This window comes from Lacerta agilis, chromosome 10 (assembly GCF_009819535.1).
Source record: "Lacerta agilis isolate rLacAgi1 chromosome 10, rLacAgi1.pri, whole genome shotgun sequence".
In the NCBI taxonomy this organism is placed as follows: domain Eukaryota; kingdom Metazoa; phylum Chordata; class Lepidosauria; order Squamata; family Lacertidae; genus Lacerta; species Lacerta agilis.
In genome coordinates this window covers 23,069,922-23,096,552 of record NC_046321.1, presented here as the reverse complement: position 1 = coordinate 23,096,552, position 26,631 = coordinate 23,069,922, and the positions used below count along the sequence as shown (strand labels likewise).

The following is a 26,631-nucleotide window of genomic DNA, read 5'->3' as shown; positions in this document are numbered from 1 at the left end:
ACATTGAGATTGATGATTTATCTTTAAGGGAGTTTTTTTTTAGTACCTACTTGTTCTCAAAATATAATCTTAGGCCGTTCAAAAATGAATTCTCTGGCTCTAGTCCAAAATATGTTTATTTGCTGTGGTCTTAAAATGTTGGCCTTTCTGTGATAATTATTTGTTACATGTATTTTAACGGTTTAGACTGCAATGTAACCACACTTGTTAGGAAGTAGGCCCGATCGAACTCAGTGAGCTTTACTTCTGAGGGAATATGCTTAGGATTGGATTGCACACATTTTTAATTTTAAAGCTGATTTGTGTGTCTATGAAGAGAAAAGCAATAATAACTCAAATCAAAATCAGATCCCTCTATAAAACAAGGGGAAGAAAAATCCAGAGTGGAGTCCCTAAGATGGGTGGGTGGTGTCTTGTATGCCTCCTTCCCGCAACTCCTGCAGCCAAGCTGGTGCCAAACTTATTGCTCTGCTTTCCTTTGGCGCACATCAGCAAGGCCGAGAGGGAGGTCTTGTTGTCTGGGCAGCCCAGGACCTCCATATACACTGCCCAGGTTTGCAAAAGCAACATGGGAGGCAGCAGTTGTGAGTTACAGGTCTCTGTAGCTACAGCAGGCGTCATGATTCTCTTGTGGCTTGACTTCAGCCCCAGAGGTGCACTCCATTTTCTCTTGAGACAGATGGATGCCAACCTAGATTTCTCCATGCCTGTGCACCCCAGTTATTTTCAATTTAGCCCTGTGATCTCACTTACCTTTGCAACTACTCCCATTCCCCTTTCATAACCTACATTCAGCAACTCAGTCGCATGATGAAGTTCTTCAGGCTTCTTGAATCCAAAGCATGGATTTTTATTTTATTTTATTTTAAAAAAGCAACAGTAATAGAACAGTTCATTTAAGCTTTGGGTGTGCTAAAGAGAAAGCTGTAATTAACTCAAGCCTTCTTCAACTGGGACATGTTGAAGCCTTAGTTTCAGTGGTGGAAATAAGGCAGGCTATAAATAAACAAGTAAATAGCTAAGTGAAATGTAGAAGCATTGTAGTATTCTTCCAGTTTTCAGTGTGCTATGGAAATCAATAAACACACGCACCCCGCTCACACACAAAAACAATTCTCACCAAAGACAACCAAAAGACAACCAACCACACCCTAAGCCACCCCCAACCTCTCTCACCACCTAGGAAATACAACAAGCAAATACCGGTAGTAAGAGAACCCATACAAGTAATGCTGACACAAAACCCCACACATACACTAAGTAGAAGAATAGAAGCATAACCCCCGATCCCACCCCACATATCATTCCCCCCTCTTCCCTTCCTAATTGTTTAAACCAATTCATGAACCAATAACTTATACATTGACCACTAATAATGAACCATATGTTGTAGATACCACTCCACATTTAGTATGCTATTTTTGTGATACACAAATGACATGGGAAAACTTGATATACTTATTTGTATAACATTATTCTTGTCTATATAACTCGGCAAAAAAAAAGAAAACAATAAATGCTATAATGAAGCAGTTGGCTGTACACACGGCAGCTCTGCCCTTGCCCATTTTGGAAGCTGATGCTGAGGAGATTGGTTTTAGAACAAAGAGCCCATCTCTCACGGGTGTTCTACCATGATCTTGGCAGTTGCTTGGATTTCCTGATCATTTGTAAAGGTTTTGTACAGCAGAATGTTTACACAAAGGCGATTCTTGTGATGCAAATTCAGTTTTCATTTTTGTCTTCACTTCTTTAGGTGCAAGCAACTGTAGTTGGCTTCTTGGCAGCCGTGGCAGCCGTTATATTGGGCTGGATTCCTGAAGGCAAATACCGCCTTGATCACTCAGTCCTCTTGTGTTCTAGCAGTGTAGCAACAGCCTTCATAGCATCGCTTTTACAGGGTAAAAGAAACATTATGTTATAAAAAGTATTTAATACAAAAAACAATTCTAATAAACAACAGTTTTGCAGCGTAAACAAGGCATATTGTTTAGACGAACAGTCAGTTCCGTTCCACCTGTGTTCTAGCCAGCCAGAAATAGAATAGAAATTAAGGTATTTTCCAGAGACTGCTTAACTTGCATTTAATAAGTGATTTTTAAAAAAATAAAAAAAATCTATTGAGTATTAGTCAAGTAATGTTCTTTGTCTGGTCTTTACAAAATTATCTCATGTCTTTGTTAAGTTGTGGATTGTTGATGGAAACATTTGAATGCATAGCATATGAGGTAATAATAACTACAAGTTCAGCTCAAGTTGTGCAAACATGCATTCTGGAATTTACACCTTTTGATTTTTAATGCTTGTAAAAAAAAGAAGCAAGTATTCATGCTCTAATAAATAGAGCTGCTTTTAACATGAAGGTGAGAAGGATGTAAATTAAATAGGAGCACTGCACTAAACTGGGAACTGAGTTTTTTTTTTTAAATTTGATCACTTCTTAAAGTTTTCCATTCTTACAACTGCAGCATGAGACTGATAAACTTTCTACTTCTATTGGCTCTAGGAATAATAATGGTTGGAGTTATCGTTGGGTCAAAGAAGACTGGCATAAATCCTGACAATGTTGCAACACCCATTGCAGCGAGCTTTGGAGACCTTATCACTCTTGCCATACTTGCTTGGATAAGTCAGGGTCTATATGATTGCCTTGGTGAGTATTGTGGTGCTTTTGAAAAGCAGATATCTCCCAACAGGCAGATATCTGCACATGTGAACAATATGCTGAATATCCATCCCCCACACCCCCGCTGGCTTTCTACATGCACATTTGTTGTTGTTTATTGAGTTAGTTGTCTTTGTCCATGGAGTTTTCTTGGCAGGGGTACTGGAGTGGCTTGCCAGTTCCTTCTCCAGGTGGATCACGTTTAGTCAAAACTCTATGGTTTTCCCAGTAGTGATGTATGGAAGTGAGAGCTGGACCATAAAGAAGGCTCATCGCCAAAAAATTGATGCTTTTGAATTATGGTGCTGGAGGAGACTCTTGAGAGTCCCATGGACTGTAAGAAGATCAAACCTATCCATTCTTAAAGAAATCAGCCCTGAGTGCTCACTGGAAGGACAGATCCTGAAGCTGAGGCTCCAGTACTTTGGCCACCTCATGAGAAGAGAAGACTCCCTGGAAAAGACCCTGATGTTGGGAAAGATGGAGGGCACAAGGAGAAGGGGACGACAGAGGATGAGATGGTTGGACAGTGTTCTCGAAGCTACTAACATGAGTCTGACCAAACTGTGGGAGGCAGTGAAAGATAGGTGTGCCTGGCATGCTCTGGTTCATGGGGTCACGAAGAGTCGGACACAACTGAATGACTGAACAACAACAACAACAACATTGAGTTAGTTTAGTTGGGAGCTTGCAATTTGTTAGGTCACAAAGGAGGTGGGCAGAGTAGTCTGCCTTGGCCTCTTCGCTGTACTGCTGAACTCAGCTGCTTAACTCACCTGTTACTTTGGCTTGATGATTTGTCATCGGGCCTCAGAGCTTTTGTTCTAAAGTTTAAAGATTGCAGTTTACGCTTAATCCTTATCACACAATGCTACATCTTACTAAGGGAACAGAAAGGGTTATTATTTGATCCATAGTATTGTACAGGGCACACAACTATCTGGAGAAAAACAACAACAACTGTGAGACAGTCTTTACATGCAGTTTTTATTACCATAATTGATATTTGTGCAGCATCCCACATGCAGAGTATGTGTATGAAGATAATCACATGAAGGAACTTGGCCATTCTTTGTAACTAGATGAAAGGCCTCTTCCCGCCCCCTTGTCTCCCCTTTGCTCCCCTTGCCATCCCACCAGTTCTCCCTCCCTTTTAGCCCAGACCCTTTTAAACTGGGAGCTCTCTAAACTCTTTGGAGTCAGATATTGCAATGTTGATTGGAAGATGCAGAGGGAAAGTATATAGCATTGGGTAATCCCGATTACCCAAGCGTGGCCTAATGCATGCAGATATGGGAGAAAAGAAAATGCACATTAGCTATGGTAGATTAGGAAGAGTGGCTGCATAGCAAAGCAAATTGATTGTAAGCAATACAAACCAAAATGCAGGCAGCGTAAGCACTGCAGCAAAATATATTTAGAGCGCTACATTATTTTTTTTGTTGGATCCTAATTTGTACCTCCCCATAATGCTCCACTTGCTTTATTATGCCAATTAAGAGTTTGTCTAAACTGGAAAAATAAATATTCTTTGCAATTGTCAGGGTTAGCAGTTTGGAGACAAGGAGGTACCACACAGGCAAATAGTTCAGTGGGGAAGCAGGCAGAGCATCAAAGCAGGTAAGCAAGAGAGTACAAGAGGTGTACAGTCTGTGCCCAAGTATGAGTTGCTCAAACTGAGGAACTAGGCTACAGTGGAACCTCGGGTTACGTGCCGGGTAACGAGCTCTGCTAACCCAGAAGTAGATGCCCCTAGTTGCAAACTTTGCCCCAGGATGCGAACAGAAGTCGCGCGCCAGTGGCACAGCAGCAGCAGGAGGCCCCTTTAGCGAAACCACGCCTCATGGTAAGAACAGTTTTGGCTTAAGAACGGACCTCCGGAACAAATTAACCTTGTAACCGGAGGTACCACTGTACAGTCAGAAGCTTTGTTTACCATATTTACAGGCTACTCTATAACAGCGGTCCCTGGGCAATTCACAACAAGAAATAAAACAACTGAAAGTGTGATAACAATAGCATAAAATGTAGCATACAGACAAGCCACAGAGAGCAAAAAAGGAACCAGATCTAAAAGGCTGTGTGTGTGTGTGGATTTTGTTTGACACTGGAATGGGAATGACACCATTTCAATTGCGCCAGGTGAGTCACTGGTGGACCACCACTGCTGAAAACACCTTCCATGCCCCAGACCTCAACTGACAGGAGGAATTCAGAGATGAGCCTCCAAAGGTGTCAAGGTTTGGTAGGTTTATGGTGGAAGCCTATTCCTGGGACAGACGGAACCCTTTAGACCAGGAGTGACTCACCAAAGCCCTCCAAATGTTGCTCGACTCCATTCCCAACAGCCCTAGCCAGAATGGCCTGTGGTCAGGGATGATGGAAGTTATAGTCCAGAGACACAGGTTAGCCACATGCGTTTGAGACTTGCCTTTCCTAGCCTCCACTGACCTACTAGCTATACAGCCGTTTTCTTGTCATTGCAGTAGCAGTACTGAAGCCCGCAGGCTAGCAGTTCATTCCTCTGTCAAAATGCCACAGTGCTTCGTAAAGTGCCTTGGTCCTGGAGCTGAGGTCTTCTGTTTTGAGTCCCGGTGCCTTGAACCAACAAATATTTTCCATCCATCTATCACGGCTGGCATTTGGAAAGCAAGTGCATGTTTCGTTGGGCTTGCTGCTCTGAAGATGATAAGATAATTTTCTGGAAACGTTCTGTTCTGTATAACTAGTTTGATTCCATTCTGGGCTAATGTTAGAATCCTTTTTTTTCTTTTCTTTTTTGTAATAAAGTATAAATCTGCGTGATTTATCCCCTTGGAACACTAGAGGGCTCTGTTGGGCTATAATTTGGACATCTTTTTGAAGCGATGGCTGCAGAAGTTTTAGTTTGAGAATCAATGAATTAACTACCAAGTTAAATGTGTCTTTGATTAAAGTCCACTTGAGGTTCCTTTGCTGGGCGCAGTGGGATGTAGACCTTCCAAGATTATGAGTCCTGCCGTCTTTCCCCCATAATTCACAGTCATTATTAATACATTTTGCCCTGACGTAAGAAGTTTCCTACATGCTTCTGCCCATCTCCTCTGCTTAGTCTTGCAAATAATCACCCCCATCAGATCTCACCCATTTCCAGCAGGAGAGGAGAAGAGTGTGTATCTTTGTCTTTGCTTACTATAATCCTTGACCTCTCTCTTCCTGCCTACAATACCTGCTTGGCCACAAGCTGCCTCACCAGGTCCAGGGACCATCAGCCACCACTGCTGAAAGAGTGATTCTATGAGAGCAAAACAGGAAACCTTGAAAAGTGCTTATCTGTGGCACATATTTTTCACTTTGTCATTGATTTTTGTAGAAGCAGAGATTCTTGTGCAGAACCTATTTGGGAGAAAAACAACAGTCTTCCATGAATGCAAAGTAACATTTCTACCTTTACATTATGATAGGTAATTGTATTCATTGAAGGGAATTAAATCACAAATATGGCCGTTTGATGTATCTTAGTCCTTGGGTTGTTGTAGCTACTAATAAGATTGCTTACACATGTTGTTGCTGATATTGCTTCATACTTCTAGATCATTTATTCATGAACAAGGAATATTTGCAATATCTCCCCCAACGTTACTTGGCTTTTGCTATCTCTGTTCTTTTCCCTTCTGTATATTCTAATACATCTCATTCAGGCTTCTTAACCTGTGATAAAGTAGGTTTGTGTAACTTCAAACTACTGTGGTGGTTGAAATCCAACATTATAGAGCGGTCACTCAGTTCTTCACTTCTCTCTCATATGCTTAGGCATAGCGTATACTTAACATACTTTGCTATTTCAGTATATAAGTGTGCACACTCCTTGAGTCCACTGCTGCAGTATTTTGGGCTTTCTTAGCTCCGTAAGATGGACAGGACGTGTATTTGTTCATATTTCCATGGCACACTGCAGAAATGGTGGTCCATGGCGATAAGGAGAGGGGGAAGTTGTGGCATTCTGGAACTCCAAAAAGATTTACCTCTCTGGGGTCTTTCCTAGTTCTCTGGAACGTGACAATAGGATTCACTTGCTTCCCCAGCTCAAGAACCTTTTTGAGGCAATTGCACCTTCTTTTCTTCCCACAATGATTTTAAGCTTGCTGGACTGCTTTGCTCCAGTGCCCAGCCTCTGCCTTGTGTTGCCTGGAAGGAGAGGAACATTGCCATGGGCATCACTGCGGGTTCTGCTGTCAAAACATTCATTCAAGTCCCTGTCATTTTTTTCCTGTGTTGTATCTCATTGCTGTTATTTTATTCTTGCTAAATTGCGAACAGACCCGGCTGAGTAAAATAATTCACTAGGACAGCACTGTTGTTATAGTATAAATGTACAGTTATGCAAACGGGCTTGATTGTGGTTCAGAGGCCATATGGTGTTGGATTGGAATAAACTGGGCAATCGTGATGTGTGAGCTCATCTTCTTGCACAGTTAGAAAGAAGAGGCGCAGATGGAAGGTTGGAAGATTAAATAAAGAACCAAGCACATACCACTTTTAAGACTTCTAAAAATACCAAAATAATTCTGTAGTACCTCTTACTGAAACAATTAATTTAGTTGCCACAATGAATGGATGAGAATGGATTTGTGCAAAGTAAACAGGCAGTCCTCAACACCAGATATTCTCTTGGCCTTCTTTAATACTGAAATGCTTTGAGACTTATCCTTGTTATTACTAGAGCTAATTGCGTTCTAGCTTTGCTAGAGCTAAATTACAACTGCATGAACAATTGTGCCCAGAATATTTCATATTCACTTGCGTTTTTAATTCTAAATTAATTTTACCAAAAAAAAACCCTGTATTTAAAATACGATTGGTTTTGAAAGTTAACCATTCTATAATAAAAGCAGTACTTACTAATGCTTTAGGTTTGCCACTGGTGCATGTATCAAGGACGAACCCAAACTAGTGCCATCTTTAGGACTCAACAAGGGACTAGAATGCCTATTTGTAAAACAAATCGTTTGTGGCACAAATTGTAATTATTCAAACAAAAAATAAGATTCCTGAGACTGACACCCTAAGCTTTCTTTCTTGGAGTTGAGGCCCTAACAATGGGAATTGTTCCCAATAAATTTGTTTAGGTGTGAGGAGTAAAACAAAGGTTTGCAATCGACAGGTATGGTAATGTATTATTTTCTCTAATATGGTATAAAAATATTGTAGAAAACTGCAATAAAAATACCAATAAACATGCTGGTTTTTTTTTTAAATTTATTGCAGAGAAATATTATTATATATCTCCTTTAGCTGGTGCCTTTTTCTTGGCTCTGACTCCTATGTGGATTGTAATTGCTGCTAAACACCCAGCTACAAGAACTGTCCTCTATTCAGGGTGGGAGCCTGTTATAACTGCTATGGTCATAAGCAGGTAAGTAAATTGCTTTACAGCTAAGTACAGGATTATTATTTTTTTATGGGACCCAACAATCTGCAGAGCTTAACTGAAGTTAAGTACTGTACATTTATGTCCCACTGACTTCATTGGGAAAATTAAGCTGCACTTTATTGTATTATTATTATTATTATTATTATTATTATTATTATTATTATTATTATTTATTTCATTCATTGAATTTATATTCTGCCCTTCCTCCTCAAGGAGCCCAGGGCACCAAACAAATACACAATTTCAAAGCAAAAACAAAGCAAACAACTGAAACAGCTAAAGCATTCTAAAAACAATTGCAATGAAAAACATTTAAAAGTGCCATATTTTTCCGTGTATAAGACACCCCCATGTATAAGACGACCCCTATTTTTTTAAACCCAAAATTAAGAAATTAAGTTGTTTAGCTTTTGGGGGGGTCGGGGAGGTCACTTCCGCCAATTGCTTACCTGCCTGCCCGCCACTGCCGATCGCTTGCCACAGCCACTGCTGATCGCACACCCCGCCACAGCTGCCAATTGTCTGCCCCCTCGCTGCCACCAACAGCCCACCCACTCACTTGCCACAGCCATCAATCGCCTACCCGCCTCGCCACAGCCGCCTATCACCTGCCCAATTGCCGCAGCCACAGCCAATTGCCAGCAGGCCTTGCCACAGCCACCAATCACCCGTCCAATCGCCGCTGCCAATCTCCTGCTTGCTGCTGCCATTAATCGCACGCCCCCCCCTCTGCATTCACTATCTGTGTATAAGACGACACCCAATTTTTGCCTAATTTTTTTTTAAGCTAAAAGCATAATCTTATACACAGGAAAAAATACAGTAGTTACAATTTAAAACATTCTTGCATCCGATGATTTTGTGGTTGCTAGGCTCAATTTTCTTCAGAGACCAAACACCTAGGTAAACAAAAATGTGTTCAAATTCCTGAGAGTTAATAATGGTGGAGACAGGCACAACTCATAAGGGAAGGCATTTCATCTTGTCCATTTTAAATCCGTGGAACTTAAATGGATTATTTGTGTTTTTCATACCAAAAAGTCTATAACTGCTGACTTGCATGCTGGAACTGGTTTGTCGGCCCAACTTCGTTGTATTTTCAGGTCTGGGGGGAAGAATTTACAATAAATTATCATTATGTTAATGTTTTAAGTGATCCTTTATTCAGCTCTCCCACAAATCAATGAATCGTTTCTCTTCCAGGAATGCTAAGAACCCGTAATATTTTTGGTAGATCTATTTCTATAATTTCATAGAGCAAAAATATAATAAACCTCATTCAGAAAGTAGAGTCATGTAGAGTTTCCAGAATAGTTTTTTTTAATAACATTGTTCCCAGAATTGGAATTATTTTTAGTGTTCTGTCTGACTGTGTTTCAAACCTTGAACTTTCTTTTTCAGTATTGGTGGCCTTATTCTGGACACAACTGTATCTGATCCTAATTTGGTTGGGATTGTTGTTTATACTCCAGTAATCAATGGTAAGGCAGACACAGGATTTCTTAAAATTGCTGTGGCTCAATGCATGCTGGTGAGATAAAAGAATATTCTAGACTAAATTGAGACATAAGTGGGTGGGTATCTACTACTGTACGGTCACACTATAATTTTAAGAGTAAAAACAGTTCCTGGTTTTGTGTTGCAACACAGGAAAAGATAAATATACATTCAGACTATGAGCGAGAATGGTTTTTTTAAAAAAAGCTGTCATGGTTTATACATTTAGAACCCCCAAAACAGATTTTAAAATATTATCCTAGAAATGTACACTTGTATCCATGTAAACATTTGTGTGGGTAGAAAGTGCCTTTAGTATCTTCATAATATTGTAACATTGCTACAGTCCAATGTGCCCCATCAATACACCTAAGCAATTACATTCCATTATTCTGAATCATTCATACAGATGAGATTATATACCACACACCTTTCAAGTACAGTTTATTAGATAATAAAGAGCACAGCAGGGTATTAGAATACTTTGCAAAGTGGTGGTGTTGAGTGAATGAAATAGTATTGATTGTATTTGTGTGTGTGTGTGCTCATACATTTTAAAAGCATATGGAAAAGTATATTGGAAGCCTTCCAGTTATTTAAATGTAGATCTTCTTCGGAATCTTGTCAGTTAATGAATTCCACAGGCCTCCAAGCAGGATTGCGTCAATGTTTCAGAAGGTAAAAATGTTCGAAAGAACGTTTTGTCCAACTGACATTTGTTCATTCTTGGCTTCCAACTTGAAAGGGAATTGGCCATCAATAAAATATATATTAGACTAGCCATGCCTCTTACTGGAAGCCCACTTCCTCAGACTGAAGGCTGTGTGTTTGCACTGACCTCTTCCCACAGGATTAGCCTGTGCAATATATTAGCGTGACAGAGCACATCATTTCCCAACTAGATTTCAACTTCCTTCTAGATTATCGGGGCCGCTCCGTGTCGAGTCCTCCTCCACCCCACTCTCTAATGTGTAGCACAAAGTACCTTAGTGCCCTGATATCCTTAGTCTGCATATTTTCCCACTCCACTGTGCAGAACTGGCCTATGAGAGCAAGGAAACACTTAGCACAGTGATATCAAGTCATTATATAACATGGACTCAATGGGGAACCTTCAGCCCATGGCCCCAATTCGGCCTGCCAGGCCCCTCAAAATGCCAATCATGTGACATCATTTAACACAGCCATTCAATAATTTCAGTGTGCCCTTCTACCTTCTGTGACTTTCTAGGGTTAGAATTAAAATTTTAACATATATATTTCATACAAGTCTCACTAAGATTAAGAAGGAATAGAATGTACAATGTGCAAAATGTATGTAACATTTATGCGTATAAAAATGTGTTTTAATGTGCACAGTTGTTTTGTCCTTGCCCGCTGTTACCTCTGCCTCCATCTTCCTTTTGCCCTGCTTTCCATCAGAATGTGGCTCCTGAAATGTTAGCCAGGTTGAACCCAGACCTTAAGTTGAAAGTGGTTCTGTGTGCTTGCAGAGGAACGCCATGTTTCAAGCAGAAAAGTATCATAACAAATTATTTTTGCCTTTGAGATGTCAAAGGGCTGGTACCCTCTGGCTTCCCAGAATACTTAAACTGTTCTATTATGTACTATTTGCTACCAGTTGCTGTGTACAGAATTGTTGTGCTGTGCTTTTGTGCAGCAATCTGTGATTCCTATCTGGTGTTTTAATGTCTACATTTTCCTGTCTTGTAATAGCAATAATAAGAATGCCCTGGGACCATGAATTGTTGAAGGGTGGGTGAGAAATCGAAATAACAATTAAAGGAATAAATAAGTGTATCTTTAAAGAAATAATACCTTAGGCGGGGACTTTTGACAGACTTTAGGCTACTGGTTTTTTATGAACATCTTTGGCAAAGAGGAACTACTTGAGATTTTGAGCATTAGGCACCTTCACTTGTTTTTACCAACCATCCTTAAGCTGACCTTGTTACGCATTGCAGGCACAGCTGTGATGAGCATTAACTGGAATTGCAATGCATGGTTTTTTTACATGGGAAAGTCAAGAAACCAGCAGTGCAATGGTATACAGGTCAACGCAGCCCCATGGACTTGCAAAATCATTCCTTATAATATCGGGGTATTCCTCAATAGGAATAAAGTGTGCTTTGAGCACTGAGGGCTGTGCAAACCAAGGCTAGGAAACTAACTGCCCTCTGAATGCTGCTGGACTCGAGGGACACAGGTTCTCCACCCTGGTGGGAAGTCTTTATGCCTGTATTCAGAAACCCTTTCCCCCTTCATATGGTCAGTTTTTGAGCTTCTATAGCCAAACCTGTTTAAAAGAGGTCATTCAGTTGCGAAAGATTTGTGCTAATAATTTGGTATATGGACAAGCTGTTGTGTTCACAAGCTAATCTCTACCACATGTACCTATTTAATAGCTTTCTCCTACTCTTCTTGAGGTAATTAGTCTGTTGAACAAGTCAGGTAATTCAACAGGCATGTTAGCAGAGAAGCTATTAGAAGCTAAAACAAATTGTCCATTATGTAAAAACAAAAAACCCCAAGAAACCCCTACTTCTTGAAGGCAACAAGATCAAATTATAAGTTCAAAATAATAGAGAATAGTTTAACACACAAGTCCTTTAAGAACTAATAACAAGATTTGAGAGAATCAATTAACAAATAAAGAGTCAGCATGCTGTACACCAATGGCAAAAGCCTGGTTTCTATTTTTTGACTTACTAATAAGGGACAGACGAGACATGACCCCATTTCGCTTAATAGTTTTGTAGTTCATTGCCTTGTGCTTGTGTTGTATTAAGGATATTTTGTTTTTGTTTTTAAGAACTGGTATGCTACCAAGGAATCTGTTGGGCAAAGAACAGTTTAAATATTTTTTTTTAAATGTGCATCCTCACAGTTTTTGTTTATATTTTAAACTTTACTCTAGCTGCATGGGGGCTTCAAATTTAATCAGAACAGTAGTTTGCGGGGACTTAAATCTTTCCTCTCAGGCTACTTCTGTGATCAAAATTGCCTCTCTCTTTTTTTTTTTACTGCTTTTTCTCCCTTGGTAGTATGGGGAAAGGGGGCACCAGATCCATGTATCTTTTTCTTTTTCCTCACAGGAAGAAGAGCAGTTGGCTGAGGCAATTTTGTTGGGGGAAATGGCCTGAGAGAAAAGAGTTAAGCCCCTGGTCCTCCTGCCTCAGCATTCCAATCAACTCCAGAGCCCCTGATGGTTGCACTAAAGAAAATAGGAGGCACACAGCATGTCTCTAACATCACAGTGAGCTGCACACCATTCAAGAACTTGTAAGAAATCCCTATGACTGGTTTTAAGGGCTTTAAGGTTTTTCTGTAAGCCTGCAGCAAGAGAAAAAGTGAAATTCAGCTCCTGTATAAACTGATTCTCACGGCTCCTTGATCATAGCCAAATCGCAAGGCTGGAGTGACACAAAGGGCAGAATTCCACTGTTGAGAGCTGGACAGGGCTCTCACAGGCTCTTTGGCCTGTCCACTCCCTTCATGCTAACTGTGCATAAGCCCAGGGTCAAGGGACACCTTGGTCGGGTATTTGCCGAGGGTCCATACTCCAGATCCTGGGCCTGCTGTTGCAAGGAGGTAGATTCACTAAGGGCCTATCCACACTTACCTTTCCTATGCTCTTTCTAGGAACGGTCCAAACTTCAAAGCTCTGCACCTGAGGCGCCCCCCCTGCTTTTTTTTTTTTTTTGCTTCAGAGCTTTCCCTGTGAAAACCTGCTCTTTAAAGCTCAATCAGAGCAAACAGCAGTCCGTGGAAAACCCAAATTGGCGTTTGCTCTGGTTGAGTGCTAAGGAACAGGTTTCTGCAGGGTATGCTTTGGGGGGGGGGGGACAACCAACCAAACCCCACACTCGGACACAGAGCTTTTAAGTGAGTACCTGTGCCTGGAAGGAACAGGGCAAAAGGGAAGAGTGAATAAGTCCTAAGGGAGAGGGGCCCATGGAGATGTCTTGCACAAGGACCCTCCCAAACCTTGAGGTGACACAGCACAGCCCATCCTCTCTCTAGGCTTATGTGTTGTCTTAGTTATATTTTCCCCTTGGGTCCTCTTTTCTTTATGTCTGCTGCCCTTCTTTCTAGCCTACTACCAGCTTTATGCTGCTTTTTTGAAAACCATCTTCTCTATTGACTGGTCTTTATAGAATACAGCTGTTCCTGTTCCTCCTCTTAAGCACCTTCTCCCTGAGTAGCCCTTTACTACTCCAGTTCCGTGTCTCCAATAGTATTTTCCTCTCCTCCTCCTCCTTGTACATATCTCAGTGCATTGCCTGCTCTGCATACTTTCTCCACTCCCCTTGCCTCAGGGCTCTCTGTTCCTCAGCTCCCCTTCCTCCTCAACCCTCAGCCACCCCATCCCATCCGCGAGGCTTTCACTGACAGAATCCGGAGTGCAAATTGCTTTGTTCCCCAGAGTAACTGAGTGGTCTGAACCACCACTTGTTCTGCCACTCCTTTGCAGAGTACTCACTCCTATAAGCACAACACAATTTTAAAATGTGTTACGTAAATGGAACTTAGGAGTCTTGAGCCATTTTTCAAAGCCTTCCCTTAATCGCTTTCACATGGTATGTTGAAATGGATTGCATTTGTGTTATGGAATGGTAGTGCTTACAGCTCAGTACTCCTTTGGATTGAATGGTTTGAGAGCCATTGAACAAAAAGTAAAAACAAAGGTAATGATTGCCTCCTTGTAACTTGATTGGGAGGAAGTGGTTAATAAGTGCCAACACAGACATTAATTGCACGTATAGCTGGTTGGTAAGGATGTCCTTTTTCCAAGTGCTTAGATGAGAAAGAGAGAAATATGCCTAAAACTACTTGGAAAGCTTCATAGATGATTTGAAGTTCACATTACATGGGCTCTTGATCTCTGGCTTTTGACACTTACTAGTGTAAGGCCTTCCAGTAGCACCTTAGAGACCAGCTAAGTTTGTTCTTGGTATGAGCTTTCATGTGCATGCACACTTCTTCAAATACTTCTTCAGGTATCTGAAGAAGTGTGCATGCACACGAAAGCTCATACCACGAACAAACTTAGTTGGTCTCTAAGGTGCTACTGGAAGGAATTTTTTAATTTTATTTTGTTTTGACTATGGCAGACCAACACGGCTACCTACCTGTAACTAGTGTAAGGCCTGTTTTATAAGTCTCATCAGATTTTAAACTGCCTCAGTTGGCATTGCATCCCTCTTTTTTCCATGTAGCTCCTATCATAAATGCATTAGCAGTAGTAGTAAGCCGTCAACTGAGTTGACCATCATGAAATGAGAGGCTGCTGTTTGTATGTGTGACAGGCATAAAGCAGCCAGTTAGAGATATGAGGAAATTTAATGCTAGATTTGTTATGCTCCATTGTTACCTAATTATTAATAAACAGTTAAATTTATTCCCCCCTCTGTATTATATAGGTATTGGTGGTAATCTAGTGGCAATTCAAGCAAGCAGAATTTCTACGTATTTACATTTACATAGTGTTCCTGGAGAATTACCAGAAGAAGCCAAGGGTTGCTATTATCCATGCCGGACATATTGTGGTACAGGTATGTGTTGTGCATCCTCCTTTTTTAACACATAATCCTATAATTAGATGGCTACCAGATAAAGAAATGCTAGAGATTTAAGAGATAATTAGTCTCAGAAGTTTGTTTAGAAAGCTTTTATTAGGAATTTCTGGAACCTTTTCAGACCTTAGTATTTGATAGGGATGAAATTATTTGCCATCAGTGGACCCAACTTTTCTAAGGAAGTCAGAATTTCCTCTTCCTCCTCCTTTTCAAATCCGGTCTGGTTAATAATGCCATCACTGTGAAAAGTTAGCCATTCTTGGTGTTTGAGCACCAACTCTGAAATTTTCTGACCTCGTGGAGACTTAAAAGTGTGGTCCTAACCATGTCTTCTCAGAAGAAAGGCCCGTTGAATTTATTGGGGCTTATTCCCAGGTAAATGGGGTTAAGATTGTAGCCTTAGACCCATTGAAATTAATGAACATGGTCAAGTTAATTTTAATAGGTTTATTCTCAGTAAAGCTTGGTCGAATGCCATCCTTTGTATTTTTAGAAGCATTGTAAGATTCTGATGCTTGCTAGAAGGAAGGTAACTATAGAGGAGTAAGAATTTTAACATTTTACTTCTAAGCTTATTTATTATTAATTTTTTATAGCTTTCTGGAACTTATAGGAGCAGATTGGTTAAAACTAATCCTAATGTTATTACGACCAAAGAAAGGTTAACATCTTGTATGCATATCAGTACTTGTCAAAAACATGATTTTTTTAAAGCACTAAGCTGACCATGTTATTATTTATTCTTATTTTCAGGAGTAAATAATAAATCAGCACAGGTTCTTCTACTTTTGGTGATTCCTGGGCATTTAATTTTCTTATATACTATTCATTTAATGAAGAGTGGTCACACATCCTTGACTCCAATCTTCATAGTAGTATACTTGTTCACAGCCCTTTTACAGGTAAGGATTAAAATATCTGAAAATATTATTATTAATGTCCAAAGACTGTTACATTTAAAGTTTGTTTTCAAACATTTGAGACAGAACAAGCCAATATCTTTCTTCATGATTGATCCATCTTGGGTGTAATAAGTTGCTAGTTTGAAGGATTCTTGAGTTTTTGTTTTCTCCCCACACCTCCAACTGCCTTACTTCCTTTTGCTTTTTTTATGATACTTGAATCTTTTGGTCAAGACAAACATGTTTTTGTTAGAATTATTTAGCACCTGAATTGCAATTCTTTCTTACTTAGGTTGTATCAGGAATCTGTGTAGCATTATGGCAGGAATCATATTGTATGAAAATATTCCATCAAGTTCTTTTTTATTTTTCATTCTTTTTTCTGTTATTAACAGAGCAGTCTTCTGTCTTTTAAAATGACACCTCTGTTATTATTGTTTTATTAGCTGTACTAGCATTCGCAAACCTCATTGCATTGCCAGTCAGGCACCGAAGAACTGTAAGCTGTGCACACAATGGCTCTTTTAACTCTCCATCTTTCAGTTTTCATGTATGTTGTTTTGCGGCAACTGTGTCATTCCCTTATACCAGCAGACCTCAGTAGCAATGATGAGGATAGCTTGGCATTTCAGTACTCTTACATTACTCATTTATTAAGATGATATGTATAGTTCAGGGTTAATTTGCACCCCAGTCCTAATTTTGTGTGTGTACCTAAATAACTGCCTGCACAACCGAGTGGTATGTCTGCTGAAACATGCTGAGGTTATATACTAGGCTGCAAGTCTTGCAGTCATCAGAAGCATGTCTACTCAGAAGTAAGTTCCATTTAACTGAATTAGATTTTCTCCAAGGTCTGGCAGGGCAATCTCATGCATGTTTACTCAGACCTAAGTCCTGTTTGGTTCAGTTAGCTTCTTCCTTGCAGCTTAGAACACAAACACAAACACAAACCTAATACAATATCCTCATTATTAGGTTTTTTTAAAATTTCTACCTTCTTCTCACATATATAATCTCATTGATACACCCCCTTTTTTAAGCTAGCATGACTGGGAAATCTCACAAGCAGTTATAGTCCAAGAGTCCAGAGTGAATTCATTGCACAAACAATTTGGTTGCTTAAATATCTTTTGAAAGTTGTGGCCTCTGGGGAAGAAACCTCACCTCCCTGTCTTAAGCCCCTATAGGGCCAATCAGAGAGGATCATTTTGAAATTCAACATCAGATATTACTTGGTTTATCCATGTATGTTCTCAGGGAATTATTGGGCTACCATCTCCTAAGCAATCACTTTTAGGACTAGCAATTTTGAAGGTGCTATGACTTTTGTAAGACGTGTGAATAACAGGAGTGGTCAGTGAGGAGGGGCAGTGGGCACACCTGGCCTTCCGGCAGCAGAGTCACTGCCCCTTCCCAGGATGGGAGAGGTGGCAGGGAGGTCAGTGCTGTGCAGGTGCATGGACAGAACAAATCCGGTTCTCGCAGAGTGCTGACTCTCTGCTTCCTTGCCCCTGCACCTCTCGCCAAGTAGTGATGCTACTGCTATGAGGTCGGGTATGTGGCAATACCCTTCCTCACCAATCACTCCTGTTCAGTACCTTATCAAAATTACTCTCATTTTAATTATCAAGCAAATGAGTTGCATGTCAACACCTTCAGCAATAAAGGTTTCCAGCATAGCTCCATTAGTACAGCGTTATTGTTTGTTTTTTTCAACTTCATATTGAGGCCACAATCTGTATCTTACACCACCTGCATTTTAGCAAGTAAGCTGAAACCATTCTGTGTTTGAAATTGAAATTAATTTTTCCAGAAAGGCAGAATAAATGTATGCCCCAAAGCAACAATCAGTTATGAACTTCCCCCAATGTGAGTTGATTTGATATAGCATTGCTTTGTCCTGTCTAATTCATTATTCATTCAATTGATTTTAGGGCAAAACTCTGCAGTTCTGTATTTGCATTTTCCCTCTGTTGTAATGATTATGGCAGCATTCCGAACCTGTTCTTTGTGTTAGGTTAAAATTGCTTCATTAAGGAAAATGTGTGACTTTCTAGACTTGAAATGTGTTCATTTTTTTTTAAAGTGTTTTCAAGTGAATTGACCTAAGCTAGCAGACACGGTGACAAAATAACAGTAGAATTAATGCAGTCAATAAATTTCTCTTGTCTCATTTTGGTCTTTGTAAGTAACTCTGAAATAGTAAACAAGTTGAAGGCCTATGATATCACACTGGAGGGCAGAATTGTTGAGAGAAGTCCTTTCCCCCAGCAGCTATTTTAGAGCTGCCAAACCTACCACTCTATTCTATATATAGCAAAATACTGTTTTGATCAGTGTTTGACCCTAGTTTGCTATCCTACTGGTTGGCACAGGACTGCCCACATTACTATTAAAGGGAACAAATGGAACCTGCAATCAAATGTTTCCATATATCCACAATGTCTAACAGAAGTGCTCCTGTTCAGGGTTCCAGACCACTGTTCGCTATTAGGGCTCAGTTAAGGCCAATGATTTGTTTCTTTGTTTACCTTTATAAAATAGCCCACATTCTATAGCAGGGGTAGGCAACCTAAGGCCCAGGGGCCGGATGCGGCCCAATCGCCTTCTCAGTCTGGCCCACAGATGGTCCGGTATCAGCGTGTTTTTACATGAGTAGAATGTGTGCTTTTATTTAAAATGCATCTCTGGGTTATTTGTGGGGCATAGGAATTCGTTCAGTTCCCCCACCCCCAAATATAGTCCGGCCCACCACGTGGTCTGAGGGACGGTGGACCGGCCCAGGGCTGAAAAAGGTTGCTGACCCCTATTCTATAGGATCCCAGGGTGATGCACACATAATAAAATCCTTAAATGCTTAATTTAAGCATTACTACAATCATTAAAAAAAACAGTGAAAGTAATTTAGTGTCAAAAACATTCACACCACTCATAGTCCTCCCCTAAATCCTGTATGAACAGATGTGTTTTGGGCTGTCATCTAGTGAGGGGGACAGCCCTATCGTTGTAGTAGGAAGTTCTACAATGTGGGGAAACCACAGAGAAGGCCCTGTTCCCCCTTTGCCACAAATTGACCCACGTTTGTTGAAGGGACCATGAGATGAGCCTCCACTAGAGATTGAAGGCCGATCTGGCAAATAGAGGGAGAGGCATTGCATCAAGAAGATGGGCCTTGATCAGCTTAGGACATGGGTAGGCAAACTAAGGCCCGGGTGCCGGGGCTGGCCCAATCGCAAATGCATCTCTGGGTTATTTGTGGGGCATAGGAATTCATTCTTTTTTTTTCCTTTTCAAAATATAGTCTGCCCCCCCCCCCCACAAGGTCTGAGGGACAGTGGACCAGCCCCCTGCTGAAAAAGTTTGCTGACCCCTGGCTTAGGGTTTTGTGTGTTAAAGTCCATACCTCGAATGAGATTTGTTTGCGAATCAGCAGCCCATGCAGGTTGCACAGGACTTGGTCACTCATGGTCCAGGCTATGTCTGACTAGGAAGGTTGTTGCCGGAAAACCAACCTAAACTTAGAAATAGGCGCTTCATAACCACTGAAACCACCTGAGCCCCAAATGGTGAAACTGGATCTCAGAGTACCCCCAGCCTGCACACCTGCTCCTTCAGGGAAGTGTGACTGTCAAGGGCAGATCATCTTCCCAGTTCCCAGCAAAAGAATTGCCTTCTAAAAGTACTCATGTGTTATCAGGATTCAGTCTCAATTTTCTGGTCCTTATCCAGCCTATTGCAGCCTCTAAGCATTAGTCTCATACCTGCCAAAAAGAGTACAGCAAAGAGTACAGTTTACATGCCTACCTCATATAAACAGGCAGGGAGTTCCAAAGTGTAGAAGCTGCCATGCTAAAACATGGATTTCGTACAACTGTGGAATGAGTATTACATTCCAGGTCTGGGATGCGGGTGGCGCTGTGGTCTAAACCACTGGGTCTCTTGGGCTTGCCAATCAGAAGGTCGGCAATTCGAATCCCCACGACTGAGTGAGCTCCTGTTTCTCTGTCTCAGCTCCTGCCAACCTAGCAGTTGGAAAGCACACCAGTGCAAGTAGATAAATAGGTACCGCTACAGCGGGAAGGTAACGGCATTTCTGTGCGCTCTGGCTTCCGTCACGGTGTCCCGTTGCGGCAGAAGCTGTTTAGCCATGCTGGCCACATGATCCGGAAAGCTGTCTATGGACAAACGCTGGATCCCTCAGCCTGAAAGCAAGATGAGTCGCCTTTGACTGGGCTTAACCATCCAGGGGTCCTTTGCCTTTTACCTTTACATTCCAGGTCCTCGGCTTCCTACATAGAAAGCAACTTCCTACATTCCTGAACAGATAAATAATTTTTCTGTGGATTTCAGTGAAACTTCTGTGCAACTATTTTTTTTCCTGGCTAAGAGCCTATTTTAGAAGAATATTAAATACTTGGCATGGTATCAAAAAAACAACCTGTACCAGTTTAGTAACGGAACCCTGTGGCCCCAGGTACAATGCACGATTCCCTCACAAAATGTGTTTGCATCACTATATATATATATATATATATATATATAGCTTATGTGCTTGGCTTATATATAGCTTATGTGCTTGTTTAAACAATATGTTCCCTATTTGTTGAATTAACTGGATCCATCTGCAGTGCTGGAGTGGAATACAAACTATTCTCCAAAAAACGTTATAAGTTCAAGTGATTGATGTATTCTTTATAAAAAGGACAAACCTCTCTGAGACAGCTGTATATATGATTGAACGATACTTTTTTTTTTTAGTGAAAATAATAATAAAATACAGCCTGCTTGAACTATATTCAGCTGGGTATAAAGAAAAAGACTTCATTTTCAGACTTGTCAGCCATCATCAGACTGAAGGCCAGACTGGAGTAAGGAAGCCGTCAGTTTTGTGATTCAGGGTTTGTGACTTTCAAAGGCAGCCTCTGTACTTCGGGTTCCTGCTGAGCCAGTAAAGAGCGCTCTGGAATTTTCACACCTCCGAGGCAAAATCTCAGAACACAGTTGTGTTAAGGACTCTGGGAATAAACAAGTAATGGGAAACTCTAGACATTATTGCCCAATAAATTTGGCAGGGTAAAATAAAATTGATTGTATCCACTAAGAATCAAAATTGTGTTGCCCTGCAAACAGCACGTTTTGAATATTCCTTCTCTTGTAAGTCAGAGAATTCATTAGATTAGTTGCCAGCCCTCTCTGTTAAAAACAACACTCTGTTTAGACCCTGGCAGTTAAATATCATTGGGAACATTTATCCCTTAAATTGGCTTAAAGCAAAATTCGAAAAGCAGATGGTGATACATTTTGAGAAGAAAAATTAACAAAAGCATAATAAGAGCACATTTGTGTTGACCATTGTTGCTTCAGCTATGTAAAGACAGCCTATTATCTCTGTTTATTGCCCTGATGAGGACTGTTCTAGTATTCTGACAGTAAGGGCCACACTTACTTTTTCTCCACTCTTTCCAAGCACCACCTGCACATTAAAGCTCAGTGTCCAAGCAGCCTATTTTTTTGCTGCAGAAAACCCACTTTTTTGAAGCTTGATTGGAGCAAACAACAGTCCACAGAAACCTGAATTGACATTTGCTCAGATTGAGCACCAAAGAGCAGCTTTTTGTGGGGGAAATGCTTGGAAGAGTTTTTAAGTGTGGACCTGTGCCTGGAAAGAGCAGGGCAAAAGGTAAGTGTGGAAAAGCTCTAACTCTTCATGTCCTGAATATTTTTCTGCAAGTCAGTTGAGCTAGGATATTTGGCAAACCTTGCCTAGGATTCCTAGTTAGGGAGAAGAGGACTTAGCCATGAGTCCCAGTTTGGACCATATGGCAACCCAAACTCTGCATGGTCTGACTGATTGTGTCATGAGAAACAGTTCATTGTGGGTTGCAAGCTTGTTTTACCATTTGCAAAGCCGATTTAATGTGTAGAAATCCACTGTTTAAACTCACTTTCTGAGGACTAACTGTATATTAATGTAAAAAAATTCCTTCCAGTAGCACCTTAGAGACTGCACACGAAAGCTCATACCAAGAACAAACTAGTTGGTCTCTAAGGTGCTACTGGAAGGAATTTTTTATTTTATTTTGTTTACGCTACCTACCTGTAACTGTATATTAATGAACTACTATCTGAATCTGTCTTAAGACTGAGCTGCATTTTAATCTAATTCCAGTTCTGGACTACATTAGTTACACAACAACCCGGGTTTGGTTCTTCTTCATGTTTTTAGAATACAGAGGTACAGATCTGCTATATTTTTTTGATGAAAACTGAAATAATGGGAAAACATAGATAAATTGATCAGTGGTCCAAAGCGTTACTCAGTGTGAAGGACGAATGAACCACCTTAGACAACAGCATCACTAGTTTTAGAGGCAGCTGAGATGTGAGATAACAACCTGATATTCATAACAGGAATAGAAAAGCACAGAACATAAGGGAGACCAGAACTGGGCAGAGTTCAGTGGGTTTCTGCTAGTAATTGTGCCAGTTCTCTTTTCCCACCAGGGAATAGAATTGTGCATGACTGCAGACAAAACAAAAAACTTAGAACTACTTATTAATATTGGTACCAAATTGGTGCATATACAATACAGTGGTACCTGTGGTTGCGAACGGGATCCGTTCCAGAGCCCCGTTCGTAACCTGAAAGGTCCGCATCCTGAAGCGCCACTTCTGCGCATGTGCGTGACACGATTTGCCGCTTCTGCGCATGCACGTGACGTCATTTTGTGTGTCTGCGCATGCGCAAAACCGCCGAACCCGGAAGTAACCATTCCGGTACTTCTGGGTTCGGCGCGTTTGTAACCCATGACAAACACAACACGCAGCATTTGAAACACGAGGTACGACTGTATTATAAAATGGAAGCTTAAGGCAAGGCAAAAGTGTGAGTTGTATACACACAGGCTCACTTCATTGGGTTTTGGGGTTGGAAAAATATTAAGGAGGTGTATTTGTGCTGTCTCCTTACAAATTGTTCTAAACCATAGTGTAGTGTGGTGTGAACAAGCCACAGCAAACCTCAGGCTCCCACACGCCACCTCCCCTCCTCTCATGTTGCCAAAAGGAGTTCAAAACTTTGCTTCTAATTCTAATTACCGTATATACTCGAGTATAAGCCGACCCGAATATAAGCCGAGGCACCTAATTTTCCCACAAAAACCTGGGAAAGTTTATTGACTCGTGTATAAGCCGGTTCACCTTTGCTGCTGTGGAGGAGGAGGAGGAGGAACAAGCAGCCCGAAAGCAGCCCTTCGGGCTGCTCCTTCCTCTTCCTCCTTTGCCGCTGTGGAGCTCACCCCGTCACGGGGATTCGAACCGCCATTCTTCTGATCGGCAAGCCCTAGGGCTCTGTGGTTTAACCCACAGCGCAATGTTCCCTTGTGTTATACAGAGAAGGCTGGGATCCTGTCCTGTTTAAGCAGGAGCCAGGGAAAGTGAGCACCTGTGGGGTTTTAATACTTCCTTAACTGATAGGCTTTCTGTCTTCTGGGGTCTAAAGTTTGCATTTATATGAGCAGTTCAGGAATGGAACAAGCTGCCTGGGGAGAGTAAAGAACCACCGTTCTTGTACACTTCTTAAGGAATGGTTGACTGGGGTGAGCGGGTGATGGCGGCACGAGTGGAGAGAAAGGGCTTCTTTCTCGCCGCCCCCACCGCCTGCCTCACTCTAGTATAAGCCGAGGGCAGCTTTTTCAGCACAAAAATGTGCTGAAAACCTAGGCTTATACTCAAGTATATGGTAATCACGGTTTGCTGCATTGCCTGGACCAGAACTGTGGTTAACATTAACTATGGTTCACTTAAACCAGACAGCTTCAGAAAAAATGCTTTGATGTTGCCTTGTTTTAAACTAGCTAATATAATATTAATAGTTGTTGTTAGTCTGGACAGTGCAACAAAACACTGTTAATCAGAAGTGGGAGACATGCAAGGGAAGGGGAGAGGAAGGGGCACGGCTCATTGTGGTTTGTATTATGCTAAACCATGGTTTCACATAATGTTCAAATGTGGCCTAAGGCTTTTGGTTCTTTGGGACAATAGGAAGGCAGAAAATCCTACATTTTGTGTAGTATAAATATTTGCTTTCCTTCAAGTTTGCTTTTCTTTTCTACCCAAGGACAAGCAACATTTCAATCACCTTGCCTCCAGTGTTTCTGTTTTCATGCCCCGCTTTTCAAATGTCCTGAGCAGTCAGGAATATATTTGAATGTGAAACTTCAGTTTCAAAAGCATTTTTAGAAAAATGACACAGTGGTATGTGCTTTAGTTAGCTTAGACTCCTCTTTATTAGTATTTCTAATAATTTTCCCCCCCCCAAGTAATACAATTTCTGCCCCGAAATGCCACTGCATGTTCCCACTTGTCACATCTGTTTCCACAATCTTTCCCACCCACTCTGGTCCTCCACAACCTGCACAACTTCCGTCTTGGCAGAGGGGGACAGATTTGCCCTTTGATCTTCTTTGCTAATGTTGTGGTGTTGGCCCACGGAAATAAGAGAGCTAAATTATAACAATTCCCCATGTATCCTTCCAGATACTGGCCACGTTTATGTCTTGAGCCAAGAGACGGAAGTAATGGTCTGCAAGGGGATTTGAAAGGCCGGCCATCACTGTCCCTAGGCTTGCTCTCTGCGTGCTTCCGTAAAAGAGGAGCTGCCTCAAAGAATCTGACAGCTCTTCCAAAAAACATGTGGCTTTCAAATATATTTGTTTGGTTTGCAGAGAGGAGCGCACCTAGCACATGCATAATTAGCTTAGCTACAGAGCAGCCTTTTAAGCAGGATATGTATCCGAATAACTTATACATATTTCATAATGGAAAAAAGGGACAGAAAATTGCTAATTTGAAAACCATATGGTTACATCTTAAAAATTATTTTGTAGTAAAAAATCAAAGGTAGGGATTCTCTTAGAAGTATTAAATTATTTCAGTGTGCCTAATACTGTAACATCTAATTTTCCATTTTAGCTATTTAAATAATGTTTAAGAAAACGCACGCTTTCAAAACGGTATTTGAAACATTGAGTCTGTATACCAAAAATCACAGTGGACGTGCCCGCTTTTTAAATTGTTTTGGACTCAGGAAATCTTTGTGTGTTTCGATACAGGAACAGCTTGGTTATAGGTCTTTATTTCCTGAAGGTCCAAATTGATTTAAATCTTAATCTTGTCTATTTTTTAGCCTACAGGCAATCTTTGCAAAATATATAAAGAACCATGAACTCAGCCTTTCTATTCAAATAAGTTAGCAGAAATAGTGGGTTTCAGATGCTGCCATAGATATCATGTCAACGTGATTTATATATATATTTTTCATTTTGCCATAGGTGTTTACATTGCTATGGATTGCTGACTGGATGGTTCACCACTTCTGGAAAAAAGGGAAAGACCCGGACAGTTTTTCTATCCCTTACCTTACTGCTCTTGGTGATCTTCTTGGAACTGCCTTACTTGCCATGAGTTTTCACTTTCTGTGGCTCATTGGTGATAGAGATGGAGATGTAGGAGACTAATAATGCAGACAAGCACACTAGCTGATCCCATTAGATGAAGATGACAAACAGGAGACAACCACTTGGCTTACCATTTCATCTGAAGAAGGACCTCAAAACAGTGGTTGAATTCGGATATTATGGTAACTTAAAGGTGGCATTGATATCAAACCGCCTTAATTTTACAAGGGGGGACGACGTGGAAGTGTGAAAATAGGCTTTAAATGTTTTTTACACTGCAGGGGAGTGTGGTTGTTTCTTGCTGGTCACAGAAAGGGAAAGGCCAGCCAGTATTGTACCAAGAAACAAAGTCCAGAAACGTAGCTTATGGGCAATTAGTAGCAGAAAGATGTGACTTAACCACTGGTGTGTCTCTTCCTCACAAATTTACTTTTCAGTGAACAGCCTGACTGCATTTCAACTTATAATGGGTTCACAGTTATAGTTAAATCTTCCGGAATCAGACACCATTTGCTAAATAAGTAAAACAGATGATTTGTGCATGTAATAAAGAAAAGTTCGAGCAAGACATTCTACAGGGTATTCAACACTCCTTTTTAGTCACAGGTGAGACAGAATAAAGCAGCGTCTATTCCAAAAACTTGTTTAATCAGCTGAAAGTGGGAAAGAAGTTTCTAACAGAGATAACTCAGTACTATCATGCATGGACGTTAATGTTGTATTAATGATTGTATTTTAAAAGGTTCAATGGCACAGTTTTAAAATGTTCAATTTTGTCTTTTGCGGTTTATTGTAAAGTATTGGAAATTAAGAAGAAAAAGTGGGGCTTTTGAGATGTAATTATGGGGGAACTGCAATATAGATCCTGATGAGAGAGAATTGGTGAAGTTGTTGTTTTTTTTTTTAATTTAAGAAATAGTCGAAGAGAAGGAAACCTTGGACATATTCAGCCAAGTAGTTCTGCCACACAGTTACACCCAGTGAGTGGCAACTGGAATTTTAGTCTGCAGTCCTGTATGCTCTTACTTTTGGGGGTAAGCCCCACTGTACTCAGTGGGACTTGCTTCTGAGTAAAGATGTGTGAGATTGTTCATTGGATAGAGCAATCCTATGG

General features: G+C 40.8%; 1 protein-coding gene across 1 annotated transcript in view; it reads left to right on the top strand.

Annotated features, from left to right (window-relative positions):
• SLC41A2 (solute carrier family 41 member 2) overlaps positions 1-26,288 on the top strand; it is a 39,377-nt gene extending 13,089 nt beyond the window's left edge. The window contains exons 5-11 of the mRNA XM_033162017.1: positions 1,757-1,901; positions 2,507-2,653; positions 7,913-8,060; positions 9,480-9,559; positions 14,999-15,130; positions 15,908-16,056; positions 25,392-26,288. Of these exons, the coding sequence (XP_033017908.1) occupies positions 1,757-1,901; positions 2,507-2,653; positions 7,913-8,060; positions 9,480-9,559; positions 14,999-15,130; positions 15,908-16,056; positions 25,392-25,577 (987 nt within the window). The 3' untranslated portion in view covers positions 25,578-26,288. The remainder of the gene's footprint in view (positions 1-1,756; positions 1,902-2,506; positions 2,654-7,912; positions 8,061-9,479; positions 9,560-14,998; positions 15,131-15,907; positions 16,057-25,391) is intronic.
• The last annotated feature ends 343 nt before the right edge of the window (positions 26,289-26,631 follow it).